The sequence below is a fragment of the Pelophylax lessonae genome (genome assembly GCF_965119305.1).
Source record: "Pelophylax lessonae genome assembly, chromosome: 4".
NCBI lineage: Eukaryota > Metazoa > Chordata > Amphibia > Anura > Ranidae > Pelophylax > Pelophylax lessonae.
In genome coordinates this window covers 464,045,185-464,059,931 of record NC_138771.1, presented here as the reverse complement: position 1 = coordinate 464,059,931, position 14,747 = coordinate 464,045,185, and the positions used below count along the sequence as shown (strand labels likewise).

General features: G+C 43.7%; 1 protein-coding gene across 1 annotated transcript in view; it reads right to left on the bottom strand.

Annotated features, from left to right (window-relative positions):
* Positions 1-10,475: 10,475 nt before the first annotated feature.
* Positions 10,476-14,747, bottom strand: part of MRPL22 (mitochondrial ribosomal protein L22) — a 30,758-nt gene continuing 26,486 nt past the window's right edge. Inside the window, exons 6-7 of the mRNA XM_082256105.1 lie at positions 12,930-12,999; positions 10,476-10,818 (exon numbers count right to left, since the gene is read on the bottom strand). Of these exons, the coding sequence (XP_082112231.1) occupies positions 10,607-10,818; positions 12,930-12,999 (282 nt within the window). The 3' untranslated portion in view covers positions 10,476-10,606. The remainder of the gene's footprint in view (positions 10,819-12,929; positions 13,000-14,747) is intronic.

The window sequence follows — 14,747 nt, the reverse complement described above, 5'->3', positions numbered from 1 at the left end:
TTATTATTAATATACTGCAGGATTACAGTTTTTCTAATGTTTAGTTCAAGTGGATTTGCTTTTTGCAGAATGGTATTGTCACCTTTTATTCATTGACTTTGTTTACCATAAGTCTGTGATCTACGTCTGTACTTTTTTTAATCACCTCCACGATAATGGTGCATAGATTACCAATTTTTATAATGGTACACATGTTCAAGCTTGTGCTTGTGCAGTGGGTAGCCGGCTGTGGTTCCTTGGAAAGCCATCACCATCTTCCATATCCACCGCCCAATGCAGATGCATTGGGGTACCATTAAAGTGTATGTAAACCCCCAACAACGAACCTCTCTTCATTTTAATGTATCTTTATTCGGTTTTATCAATGGTATACAAAGAACATGCTGAATAAACATACAAGCCACAAAGGCATATGTATGAGTATTGTCCACATGTTCAGATAACAATACTATGTAATGACAATTATCAGTGTTGCGCATATAAATATGAAGACATATAGCAATAACAAGAAATAGGAAACATCCAGAAAAAAAAAGAAAATAAATACATATTGAGCTGTTAGAATATTACCTGTATAAGCAGCAGGTATCTCTTAAAGAAACATATATATAGGGAGCATTCAGTCATAGGTTGTACGATTAGACTTATACCAAGTAGCCCATACTTGCCATAATGCAGAGGCACAGGAATAGTTCCCAGTACTAAAAGCCAACACAGTTTTGTATGTTTAATGTGTATATACCATTCTAATCCTTTCAGATATATCAAGCGGATGGTTAGATTTCCAATGCCATACTCTAGATCAATTTTCTCAACTCTGGTCCTCAAGTATCCCCAACAAGTCATGTTTTCAGGCTTTCCATTATTTTGCAAAGGTGATCAGTTTCACTGCCTTAGTAATTACCACAGCCACAGGGAAATCCTGAAAACATGACCTGCTGGGGGTACTTGAATACTGGAGTTGAGAAACATTGCTATAGATAGAGCGTCTAGGAAAGAAGTGAGAGTGTCAGTCCCCCCTTTTCATTTTGGGAATACCTGTGGATACCGGGGCGATGGTTTACCTCCACGGGACAACAGGAAGCCAAAATTGGGGGAACATCCTTTATACACACAGCTGATGGTTGAAAGGATATCCAGTGGTTATTTTATACCTATACCTCAATCTGATCTGGTAAGAGGATATATACTCTTGACTGTTCACGAGGTGGGCAGGGCTGGTCTATCTTCATCACTGCACTTATGTTTTTGTGGAGAGTTTATTGCACCCTTTTTTCACCCGTCTGGTAAGGGGAACACCTGCACTTTCCAAATCAAGCACCTTATATTGTAGAGTTCACTCGTTGTGAAGTGGGATCCTTCATTTAAAGCACGGATGCGATTATTTGCACTTTAGGACTTTATGAACTTTTTTATGGACTGTTTATGTTCAAGATCCCAATCCATTTCAGTCATTTGGTTTTTACACCTATTTATATGCACGGTTTTATAATTTAGCGCACTTTTTATTTATCAATTTGTACACATATTTATATAGTTACATAGTTACATAGTAGGTGAGGTTGAATAAAGACAATAGTCCATCCAGTTCAACCTGTGTAGGTGTGTGTGACTGTAATCATCTAACATAGCCCTCAATCTCCTGATCCTTGAGATGTAAGTCTAAGAGTCTTTTGAAAGTCACCATACTACCCGCAGAAACCACCTCTTGTGGTAGACAATTCCACAATCTTGTAGCCCTAACAGTAAAGAACCCCCCACGTTGCCTGAGGTTAAAACGCTTCTCCTCTAATCGCATTGTATGTCCTCGAGTCCTCATGCAATTCCTTCGAATGAACAGCTTTTCTTCTAAGCTGAGATCCCCATTGAGATATTTATAAATTGCTATCATGTCCCCTCTCAGACGTCTTTTCTCCAGGGAAAATAAATCGAGCGATTGCAGCCGCTCTTCATAGGTAAGGTCCTCCAACCCCCTAATCAGTTTAGTTGCCCTTCTCTGGACTTTCTCCAGCTCCAACACATCCCTCCTGAGGACTGGCGACCAGAACTGGACAGAATACTCCAGATGCGGTCGGACCAGAGTTTTATAAAGTGGAAGGATTATAGTCTTATCTCTGGAATACATCCCTTTCTTTATGCATGCTAATATTCTGTTGGCTTTGGAAGCTGCCGCTTGGCATTGCATGCTGTTGCCTAATCTATCATCAACTAAGACTCCCAGATCTTTCTCCATTTTGATTCCCCCAAGGGTTCCCCTCCTAACGTGTATTGTGTTTTTATGTTTTTGGTCCCCAAGTGCAAAACCTTACACTTCTCCACATTAAACCTCATTTGCCATGTCGTTGCCCACTCCGTAATTTTGTCCAGGTCATTCTGTAGGATATCTGCTTCATGCTGTGCAGTTATTGCCCTGGCCAATTTTGTGTCATCTGCAAAAACTGATAACGAACTACTGATCCCTTCCTCAATGCTGTTTATGAATAAATTGAACAAGGTTGGTCCCAGGACTGAGCCCTGGGGCACCCCGCTTACTACCTCAGACCAGTCTGAGTATGCGCTGTTTATTACTACCCTTTGGACACGGCCTTTTAGCCAATTCCGTATCCAAGAGCAAACCCTGCTGTCGATACCTGCAGACCTTATTTTATAAATTAAGCGCTTGTGGGGAACTGTATCAAACGCCTTAGCGAAATCCAAGTACACCACATCCACTGGTCTCCCCCTATCTAGCTCACAGCTCACTTCCTCGTAGAATGCTAAGAGATTGGTTTGACAAGAACGCCCATTTGTAAACCCGTGCTGGTTACTACTGATGATGTTGTTGTCTTTAGCATACTCTACGATATAGTCCCTTATCATCCCCTCCAAAAGTTTACATATTATTGATGTCAGACTGACAGGCCTATAATTTCCCGGGATATGTCTCTGGCCCTTTTTGAATATCGGAATCACGTTAGCCTTCCTCCAATCCCCTGGTACATCTCCTGTCCTAATACTGTCAGCAAAGATCAGGAACAGTGGTCTAGATATAACCATACTGAGTTCCTTGAGCACTCTCGGATGTACGCCATCCGGGCCTGGTGATTTGTTTGTGTTAAGTTTATCCAGTCTTTCCCTGATTTCCCCCTCTGTTAGCCATAGTGGCAAGTCCTGTGTATTACTACTAACCATACAGTCATGGTCAGTGTACCCTTCCTTTTCCTGCGTAAAGACTGACGAGAAAAAAGAATTCAGCACGGTTGCTTTTTCAGTGTCCTCTGTAACCACCCTCCCATCATCGTTAATATGCTCTGCCCTAGTTTTTTTGCTGTTGATATATTTAAAGAATTTCTTTGGGTTTTTTTTACTATCCTCCGCTATTTGTCTCTCAAAGTTGATTTTAGCCATCTTGATTTCGTGTTTACACTTCTTATTTTCCTCCTTGTATTGCTGGAAGGCCGATACTGTGCCCTCTGATTTATATTTCTTGAAGGCCAATTTTTTTCCCCTAATAAGTTTTTTAACGCTACGGTTTAGCCAGCCAGGTTTGGCTTTGTCTCTTCTAAATTTATTCCCCATAGGAATGCACTGCAAGATGCCTTTGCTTAATATTGTTCTAAAGCATTCCCATTTTTCCTCTGTGGTCAGTGATCCCAGGGTTTGGTCCCAGTTTACCCTTTCCATCAATGAGTACAATTTTGGAAAGTCTGCCCTTCTGAAGTTTAGGGTTCTTATGTTCCCCACTTGCCTTTTTATATTGTTATTTATACTAAATGTGATCATCCTGTGATCGCTAGAGCCCAGGTTGTCCTGGACTCCTACCTCCGAGATTATGTCTGGGTCATTAGTGATCAATAGATCCAGGATAGCATTCTCTCTAGTAGGGGAATCCACCAACTGCGACATGTAGTTATCCTGTAAGGTTTCCGTGAATAGCCGGGCCTTATGCGAGTGTGCAGTCCCCTCTTCCCAGTCAATGTCGGGATAATTGAAGTCCCCCAATATGATGACTGATCCTAGTTTTGCCGCTTTACCTATTAGTGCTAAAAATTCCAGCTCTACCTCCTCCCCTTGGTTAGGTGGCCTATAGCAAACCCCCACAACTACTTTTCCCTTATCTTCTTCCCTATCGAGTTCAACCCACACAGATTCTAAATCCATGCTCATCCCATCCGTAATGTCACTCCTTTCTAGCACCTTTATATTGTTCTTGACATAGAGACATACCCCTCCCCCTCTTTTACCAACCCTGTCCTTCCGGTACACCGAATACCCTTGGATATTGGCCAGCCAGTCATGTGAGGGGTCGAACCAAGTCTCCGTTATTCCCACAAGGTCTATGTCTTCCTCATGTACTAACATTTCCAACTCATCCATCTTATTAGCTAGGCTCCTGGCATTAGCATATACCCCTCTTAGTTTTACGGAAGTTAAACGTGATTGGCGGTTTTGTTTATTTCTGTTTGGTCTGCTGTTCTCCCGCACAGACCCACCAATTGATGTTGTTGACCTACTGTCGCTGTTGACCCTACAACTGCCTTCAGTCCTCTGCTCCCTCCTGACTGATTCTACTTCTGAGCCCTCCCCCCCGTCTCCTAGTTTAAAAGCCCCTCCAACTCGGTGGCCATCTTTCTCCCCAAAAGAGCTGTACCGTCCCCATTAAGGTGCAGCCCATCCTTACTAAAGAGCCGGTAGCCGACTGAGAAGTCAGCCCAGTTCTCCAGGAACCCAAACCCCTCCTTCCTACACCAATTCCTCAGCCACTTGTTAACTTCCCTAAGCTCCTTCTGCCTCTCCTGTGTGGCTCGAGGTACAGGCAGTATTTCAGAGAAAACCACCTTGGAGGTCCTTTTCCTCAATCTATTACCTAAGTCCCTGAAATCGTTCTTAAGGATCCTCCACCTACCTTTAACTTTGTCATTAGTGCCCACATGCACCATGACCGCTGGGTCATCCCCAGCCCCGCCCAACAATCTGTCTGCCAGATCTGCGATGTGCCGAACTCGGGCGCCCGGTAAACAACAAACTGTTCGGTTCACGAGATCTTTTTTACAGATTTCCCTCTCTGTCCTCTTGATAATTGAGTCCCCAACTACCACAACCTACAGGGTAATCGGATTTAGTTGCAGCTTTATTTATTGATTTATTTATTTATCAGCGCTCCCTTCATTTTAAATATTGCTATAGATAGTCTAGCTGCCAGAAGAATGTGGGTTATCACATTTGGAAATGGAGGGGAGGATATCCTCAATTCCCAGGTTCAAGATAGCTAATCTTGGTGAGAGAGGCAGACTTAGGTATTTGCAGGACCAAAACACATGAAATATGGTACCTACTTGCCTGCAACCTCTCCAGCAAAGTGGGGAAATTCGAATGAAATTTAGATATATAGTATGGTGTCAGACACCAGTGTAACATCATTTTTTTATGAGTTCCCAATGAACACTTATTTGCTCTCCTTTGGTCAGCTAAATATACATTTGAAAGTGTTTTGTTATATCTCCTTTTGTTTTTGTTTGGTTCTGTCTCCAATCTATATTTCCTGTGGCATCTCTGCCTTCTTTGACAATCTTTTGTAGTATGTGCACAGTCTCTGACCATCTCGTGGAAAATGCCCACAGCCTCTGACCATCTTCACATCCAGTAATTCCATGTAATACTAAGTATAGGGGCATATGAATTTCTCCCCTTCCTTCTAGGATTTAGTGCTTGGACCTAAGTGGCCACCGACCAGGCCTAAACACTGTCACATGGGAGAGGAAGAAGGTCATGAACCTTTGTAAGCTCTGACACTGATATGGAGCTCTCACAGGGTTTAGGCTTGGCTCTTCTGCAGGCTAAAGCTGGCTACACATTATACCATTTTTTTTGTTCAATTTCCTCCAGATTTACCTTCAGCTATATAGTGTAAGGGCCTGCCTGATTGCATACAATTTCAACATGTTTTGGTTTGACCTCATATTATATGGTTTTGGTAAATCTGAAGGAAAATTGCACAAGACAATTGTATAATGTGTAGCCAGTGTTACAGAGTGCCAGGGTAGAATGTGGAAGGCATCAGGGTGGAGCTGTGACCAACCCACCCAGAGAACCTATCACTTTGCCCCCCCCCCCCCCCCAAAATAAAAAAGGGTAATAAAAACTTAATTTCGGAAGGTTTTAAACCTTCCACCAGAGCCAAATCAGAGGCACACAGTGGCCCGGGCTGTCTGCATAATAGTGTGAGAGGATGATTAATTACAGGCTTCTTCAGCGTAGATTGTGCTGCTATCGTAACTCTAATTTATGCTGTTTATCAAATGTCATTGTAAAGTTCTACTTCAATTATCAGTATCAATGTCTCTCAGCTAATAAAGCTGCTCAATAGAGTCCTGGTTCTGGTTTCTGCCACTGTACATACTAATTACTGTGCATATTTTGTTTTTTATATATTTGTGTAATTACAGGTTTTATAAATGAAAAATGCCCAGGCAGTGCACTCAGAGGGGATGAAAAGGCCCTCCTACTCAGAACAGATGTATAACACTGCAAACTCATTTACCTCAAATAAACTGTCACTTAGACCCTCATGATGGTAGGTGCCACTTATTGAAACTTGAAATTTCAATACTCTCAGCAGATTTTGTAGCACTTGGGGTTGATTCAATAAAGGCTATGAAAAAAAAAAACCTGGGGATAAATTGATGGTGTGTATTTACAGGTTCTCTTTAATGGCAGTGCCACCAGCAGTTTATAGTTACCTTCCCCCACTAGGCAACAAAAAGCTTACACAGGACCCTCAACCCATCCTCATGTGACTTGATACCTAAGAGGCCAGTCACAAAGCATTATTGCTTTTCACAACATAAACTGCAGCCACATGGGCCAACCAAACATAAATCTTTTTCCTGGTGCCAACATGGAAGCATATATGTAGTATTATGCTGCCATGGATTGGTGCCAGGAAAGGAAAATGATGGTAAGTATTTAAAACAATTATCCATTTTCTGCACCCACTCACCCGATGCAATGGGATCTTGGAAACCAGCAAGCATTTTTATTGAGGTTTCAATCTACAAATTTATTACATAATCCCTTAACCGCTTGCAGACCAGCCGCCATACTTATACAGCGGCAGGTCAGCTCTGTCCCACGAAACAACGTACCTGTATGCCGTTTTGCAGGACCACTAGTGGGGGCGCGCGCACGTGGCAATTGGCCACAGGAGGAGCCAATCTTCGGGTCCAGCAGCCGCTACGTCTGCCAGACACCTGCGATCGCTCCCCGCGGAGACAGAACGGCGGTCTACCGTTGTAAACATTGCAGGCCACTGTTCTGTCAGTAATGAACACAGGGATCCTGTGTTCCTCTTATTTAGGAACACAGGTCTCTCTGTTCATTCAGCAAGCCCATTCCCCACACAGTTAGAAAGCACCCCGAGAGACACATTTAACCCTTTGATCGCCCCTGGTGTTAACCCCTTCCCTACCAGTGTCATTAGTACAGTATGAGTGCATATTTTTAGCACTGATTACTATAGTAATGTCACTGTTCCCCCCCCAAAAGTGTCAGTTAGGTGTCCAATCTGTCTGCCGCAATGTCGCAGTCCCGCTAAAAATCGCCAATCACTGCCATTACTAGTAAAACAAATAAATAAATAAAAATGACATAAATCTTTCCCCTAGTTTGTAGATGCGATAACTTTTGCGCAATCAAGATACACTTATTGGGATTTTTTGCAAAAATATGTAGCAAAATACAAATTGGCCTAAAATTATGAAAAAATTAGATTTTTAAGATTTTTTATTGGGAATGTCTTATAGCAGAAAGTAGTTTTTAGAATTGCCTTTATTTTTTTGTTTATAGAGCAAAAAATAAAGACTGCAAAGGTGATCAGATACCACCAAAAGAAAGCTCTATTGGTGGGAAAAAAGTACATCAATATTATTTGGGTACAGTTACATGACCACGCAACTGTCAGTTAAAGTAGGGCAGTGCCGTATCTCAAAAAATGGCCTGGTCATTAAGGGGGTAAAACCTTCGGGTCCGGAAGTGGTTAAAGTGACTTTTTCCATGTTTGTTACTTATAAGGGGCATAATGAGTAAGCATGGTTGTGTGAAACTTGCCCGTTGCATAGCTATAGACTTTAATGGTGTCACGTACCTGGAGATGGAGCCTGACGTGGAAAGGAAGGCGATCTCTTACACCTCCGGCCTGGTACCCCTGATATTGTAAACAGGAGGCACGGAAGCCTGGAGTGGCACGAGTGCCTAGAAGTTCAGATGGTGAAGGTTGCAGATGTGAGGTCTGTGCGTACTTGGATGCAGGCTGGATTGCGATGCAGGGCAGCAGGTACTTGGCAGGCTGGCGGGTGGCAGACAGCAGGTACTTGGCAGACTGGCTGGAAGCAGACAGCAGATATAAGGATGGCCGGTCACACAGCAGGGTCAGCAAGCCAGGTCAGTAATTAGCAGGCACATCAGGAACAGAGCAGAAGGCAGCAGAGTAGTCAGGTTCAGGCTGGAGTTGGCAATGGCAAACAGGTAAACAGATGGATAAGGTAGAGACGTGGTCAAAGAGCAAGCCAGGGGTCGGTTCAGGCAGAGTACAAGCATGGTCAGACGGATTAGGACGGCAAGTGAGAATTATATTCCTGTAGCACCCTTGTCCTAAACAGGGTTGCTAATAAATTTAGCTGTGCTAGGTGGTAGCTAGCCTGGCTAACTTGCCGTTTTTGTGATCATTGGATTTTCCTCCTAATCCTGGTTTAGCTGTGGTTTCTCCCTTTTGTCAAAAGGTGGCACTGTTACCTTTGGCATTAGTGTGATGAATTACAGTGAGTCTAGGTTATGAATATGTATACTTTTCTCATCCAATCATACTGGTCGCTGAGCATCCTGGAAGAAGGTATTTATTTGGAGGAAGTCAGGTGGTCTGTGTCCTTTTTGGGTGGGGGTGTGAGGAACAGCTGCCGCTGGGTAGGCCTGGAGCCTGCGGCCTAGCCATGTGCTCAGGGCTCTGAAAGGGAGAGCCTGCTCACTATATGGAAGCATGAAGGAAAGGATGGAGACCAAGGTCAAGATTAAGGGTAATAAACTCTGTCGGCGTTTGGGACAACAGCAACCCCAGCTAAAGCTATCCACCCCACTGCAATGAGATATCTGACAGGGCCTGCCGCCTCTCCCCATTGTTAATCGCCAGCAGCTGCGACTTGGACCAGTTAACTCGTTAGCCCGTCACCTTGGAAAAAGCATTTAGGATTTGTAGAGCACCCCGAGGGAAGCACCCACATCATTCATGAACAGTAGGAGGTCGTCCGCATACAGCACCACCCTCTCCTCCAGCCAGGCCACCTGTGGGCCCTTAACATGTGGAGAGACATGAAGCTCCTCCGCCAGTGGTTCCATGGGCTTTTAGAGTGCATCACACCTGCAAGATAAAGCACAGCTAACCCACAGGAAAGCCAAAGGTGCACTTCTCTGCACCCATGGTGCAGGTAAACTCAGCACATCAGTTTGAAGGCAGCCTTATAAGGGGCTCAGGACAGTAAGAGATCGCTTACAATTGCAGTTTGGGGGCGGGTGGATTTTACCACACACTTCGAACCACTTGTGTAGCGTCAGGGGTCGCGGTTGCAACAGGGGCTCTGCGCAGCCTCCCTGTCACATTTTGTTGCACACTTGGACAGGAGGGGTGGCATATACAGAAACCAATTCTCTCCACTTTCTGCCTGCAACTGCTGAAAGCTGGCCTCTCCTCCTATTTTCCGCCGGCATTCAGCGGCTGCAGGAGGAAAGTGTTCATTATGCTATGCAAAATAAAAAATGTGAAACTCCAAAACTTTTAATTTCATTGTGTCCCACGACCAGTTACCAAATCCCTAAAGTGGCCCTCGCTCTTCAAAAGGTTGAGCACCCCTGTTGTAGACTTAGATTAAAGCGGAGTTCCACCCAAAAGTGAAACTTCCGATTTAAGGCCTCCTGACCCCCTGACATGCCACATTTGACCCGTCATTGTTTTTTTTGGGGGGGGGGGGGGGGGGAGCGGGTACCTACTTTTGACAGGTACCAGCTCCCACTTCCGCTCGGATCACCTAGGCGGCCCTACCCTCCCTCCCTGCAATCTTCTGGAACATGTCACAGGTCCCAGAAGATTGTCTGTCCATTCAGGATGACTCGAGGATGCACAGTGCACAGCCGGCTGTGAAGCCGCAAGCTGTCACAGCCGGGTGCCCACACTAGAAATGCCAGCGCCACAGGGGGAAGAGGAAGAGAACCGAGGCTCCCGCCAGGCGCATCGCTGGACCGTGGGACCTGGTGAGTGTGTGTTTATTAAAAGTCACAGCTACACTTTTTGTAGCTGTTGACTTTTAATAAACACCAAAATGGGTGGAACTTCGCTTTAAGAGCCATTCAAAATCATGGTGTATGGGCAAAAAAAATTGTACATCAAAATATGTTCAGTTCAGAACCTTTGCAGTCTCAGTTACCAATCTATATAAATTTTACACAAACACTGAAAAACACAAAGGCTTTAATAAACTTAAAGTAATACATGTCATTTGTAGACCGGATTTTATAAACACAAGTACGGGTTAAGAAGGCAGTGCAGACACTGCAGCTCCAAGAAAAGTCTGCAAAGACGGTGTCACAGGGAGTGGATGATCGTGCGGTTTCTCAGCAGCTGAACATAGTCCTTAGCCTGATCGAAGCCTGTAATTGGTTGTTCTTTAGGAGGCGGAGGACCTTCCACCAATTTGACAAAGTAATGGCAGTGTACCTTGTCCATGATGCCGAATCTGCCTCGTGCGTGGTAACGAATCCTCTTTAGATATGTTCCTTTGCCAGAAAACGACTCAGCTAAAAACGGAGACAGGGACATGTTAGTAGCAATACTTCTTAAAGCAAAGCAACAGTGAAAACAAAAAGGAAAACAATTTAACTCCCAACTATTGTGAATGGCCAGTACAACTCCTACAACTCCCTGTTATGTGCCCTGACATGTTTAAAACCTGGAGTGTTGTGGTATGGCTTGTATTCACTGTCATTTGTTTACTTCTGAACTGCTTCTCTAACCATACCTGTCGATAAAATCCAAAATCAGTCTAATACAGTTTAGGGGGCTGAGAGGCACATCTAAAAGGAACTTGGAATAACCTCAGAAGCAGCTTAAGCCAATTTAAAATGCAAGTCTAATGCACCTAAAAGCATAATGCATTTGCCCATCTACACAAGCCCTAATGCAAATGCTGACTGTGGTTGCTAGGTCCAGTTAATCCCCTTCTGCCACGTGCTTTCTAATTAGTTAGTGAAGCTGCCCATCACTAATGGTTCAATAGTAAAATGCATTAAAGAGGAAGTAAACTTCCCTCTAATATTTGTACCTATAGGTAAGCCTATAATGGGGCTTACCCATAGGGTACTGTAAAATCTCCTAAACTTTCACCGTTTAGGAGAGATTTACTGTATACTGCGCCGATGACATCATCGGCGCTTGCGCTCTGAAGGAATGGCCACCCATGCTGTTTCCTAAAAGCCCTGTCCCGTGACAGGGCGGCTCCCGCGTGCATGTGTGGGATTAACGTCACGTGGCTCTGGCCAGTCACACAGCCGCTGTCCGCGGACCCAGAAGGAAGACGGAAAAAAGATGGATGAGGTCACACTGATAGTGACATTGAAATAGTGCTACTTCACTTAAAGTAGCACCATTTCAAAGTAGCATTTCAGCGCTACTTCAGATGCCACTTGGAAGACACCTGTGCGACTTCATGCACAGATGTCTATGTAAATCACACCTGAACTTGCAAAAGTAGTGCAGGAACTACTGCCGGAGTCGCACCGATTTGACCGCTTGCAATGCGGACAATAGGGTGCAACGTGTCATGTGATTTGAAACTGAAATCACATGACAATTCGCACCAGTGTGACCAGGGGCTAAGTCAAAGTCAGCATAAAAAGACATCACAAGGAGTGTGAAAATCATAGTAAATTGTGCTTTACCCGCATATAAGTCTGCTTTAAAAAGCCCATCAATTTAAAAAAATGAAGCTAAAAGCATAGAAGAATTTAGTATTTTAAATGCTTACTTGCAGATTTTCCTTCCCATAAATTCTTTTTTATTCATGTACAATATGCCTCTGAACTTGCTAGGGAATTGACACTATGAAAAGTGTCAATTCCCTAGCACACTCCCCCTCCCTTTTTGCACATCATAGCCCTCTCCTTTTCTGGGAGCATCCAATTACTGTCTGTGCTGTTCCAATTTCTCTGCCTCTTCCCTCCCCTACCTACAAAACCTTTTTATGTGACCAGGGAAGGAGCAAAGGGGAATACTACAGAGCTTCACTTGAGTGACAGCTCTGAGCATGATGGGGCTGCTGACATCACATCTGGGACGGCAATGCCCAGCAGTAGACTCAGGGCTTTTGAATGTCTACACAAAGGGGGCTTTTAGAAGTAAAAAAAAAAAAAAGAAAACATGCCTAAAATACATTAGATGTACAGATAATTTTAGAGGAAGACTGTTTTGGAATAAAATGGTCGGGCAATAGGGTTTCTTTAAAGAGGAGCCCCAAACATATATGTTTATTTATTACTACAACTGACTAAATAAGCTGTGTCACATACCTCTGGCCAATCTGCACTATGCTTCTAACACCAAAAGGCGAGCAACCAAGGCAGTCTGCCACCACATATACATGCTTCAACCAATCAAAATGCAGAATACCAAAACTTCATGGTATATTGCCGAATGCCTTGCTGCCAACCAACCAGAAATTTCTAGCATATTGCAGGTAAACAGATGAAACTAAAAGAAGGGAGAGCTCTGAATGCTAATCTTGGATGGCTTATTGAAAAAATGAAGTATTAATGCCTGTGGGTCCTCTTCTAAAGGGTATTGCCATACTGTTATTTCTGCTGTTTAAAGGAAATCATGCAAAGACACATATTTTGTTCCCTGAAGACCTTACCTATATAGAGGTTGGACTTGTACTCCACATGGTGATTTCTTACAGCCAAGTCCTGGGCTTCAAGCAAGACCTAAAATAATAAATTAAATAAAAACACAAAAATTATGGAATTTTATTTGTTAAGGAATTAAGAACCCGTACATTAAACAAATCAGTTTTAACTCAATAGTCATTCCAAAACTATGGACTAGATACTGTTAATATAGATTTTCCTCTAAATATCTGAAATCATCATTTTACATTCTTAAATTACTGATACAAAACAACATCTCACCAAGTTGTGCAGCCACACAGTAGCAATAACAAAGCTGGCCTGGAAAAGGGATTTGGCAAAGCCTATAATGGCACTTTTCCACTGCAAGTACCGGCTAGGCTCTACTCGGCCCTGCTTGGCCCGGTTTGCTTTTCCACTGCGGTACCGCATGGTATAGTGTCGGAACGGTTCGGTACGGTACGGTATAGGTTTGCTTTTCCACTAAAGTAGTACTAAAGTTAAGTGGGTGGGATAACAACGGTGTGGGTGTGATTCTCTGACCAATCAGTGGCTAGTAGTGACTGCATGCAAAGGATTGTGGGATATGGTACCAGTTTGGTACCTGTTGGAACCACAATCGAGTAGGTACTGTTTTTTCAGAGCCGTAACCGTACCGTACCGTTCGGTTCCATGCAGTGGAAAAGCAAACCTATACTGTACCGTACCGAACCGTTCCGACCCTATACCATGCGGTACCGCAGTGGAAAAGCACAAAAGCGTGCCGAACCGGTACGGTTCCATGCAGTGGAAAAGCGCCATTAGTCACAGCGTAAAGAGCGGGGGTTAAAACAGGCACAGACAAATCAAAAAAAAGAAAAAGAAAAATCTGAAATACCTAGTCACATAGTACAGATCTGTCCGGCTGTTGTCAGTGCTCACTAAAGCACAATAAGACTCAGTAAAGATATTTTGGACTATTGTTTTCTGTACAGGCACAATGAAGTAGGTATAGAGTGTAGGCGAGAGCTGGGCTATGATGGTGGCCATACTTTGTTAACATTGGTGTGCCCACAGAAAAGGGCCACAAACATTCCCCCTGGCGCTCACACAAACAGAGACCACAAGCAACCCTCTGGTGCTCTCAAGCAAAAGCAGCCACACGCAATGATCCAATGTGCTTTATGGGCATAAGAATGGCAATAGAAAATTTGATGCACTTTATTATAAAGTGGTTCCAAAGCCAGAAGGTTTCTTACCTTAATGCATTCATTGCATGAAGATAAAAAACCTTCTGGGTGCAGCTCCCCCCTATACTTACCTGAGCCCAATCCCCATCCAGCGATGTGCATGAAAGCAGCGGCTCTTCCGGTTCTCACACCTCATTGGCTCACACAGCAGTGGGCTAATGGCTCCTGCTGCTGTCAATCACAGTCATTGAGTCAATGAGCAGACAGCGGGGGTGAGGCCAAGCCATGTTCTGTGTGTGAATGAACAATGTCCATTCACAGGAGCGCACCTGTTCAAGTGGGGAACTGCCAGCGGGGGACCCAAAAAGAAGAGGATCAGAGCTGCTCTGTGCAAAACCATTTTACAGAGCAGGTAAGTGGAACATGTTTGGCATTTAAAAAACAAAACAAAAAGAAAAAAAAAAAAAAAAACACACAACCTTTTGAATGGCTTAAAGATACAAGGCCTCAGGAAGCCAACTACATGATCAAATTGAATGACTTTTAGACAAATAAAAAGGCTTCCAGGAAATTTACTGCAACATCAAGTTTCGTCCACTGATTACCATCATTTAAGAAGAACTCCAGGCAAACTGATAAATGCACTGATATTACGCT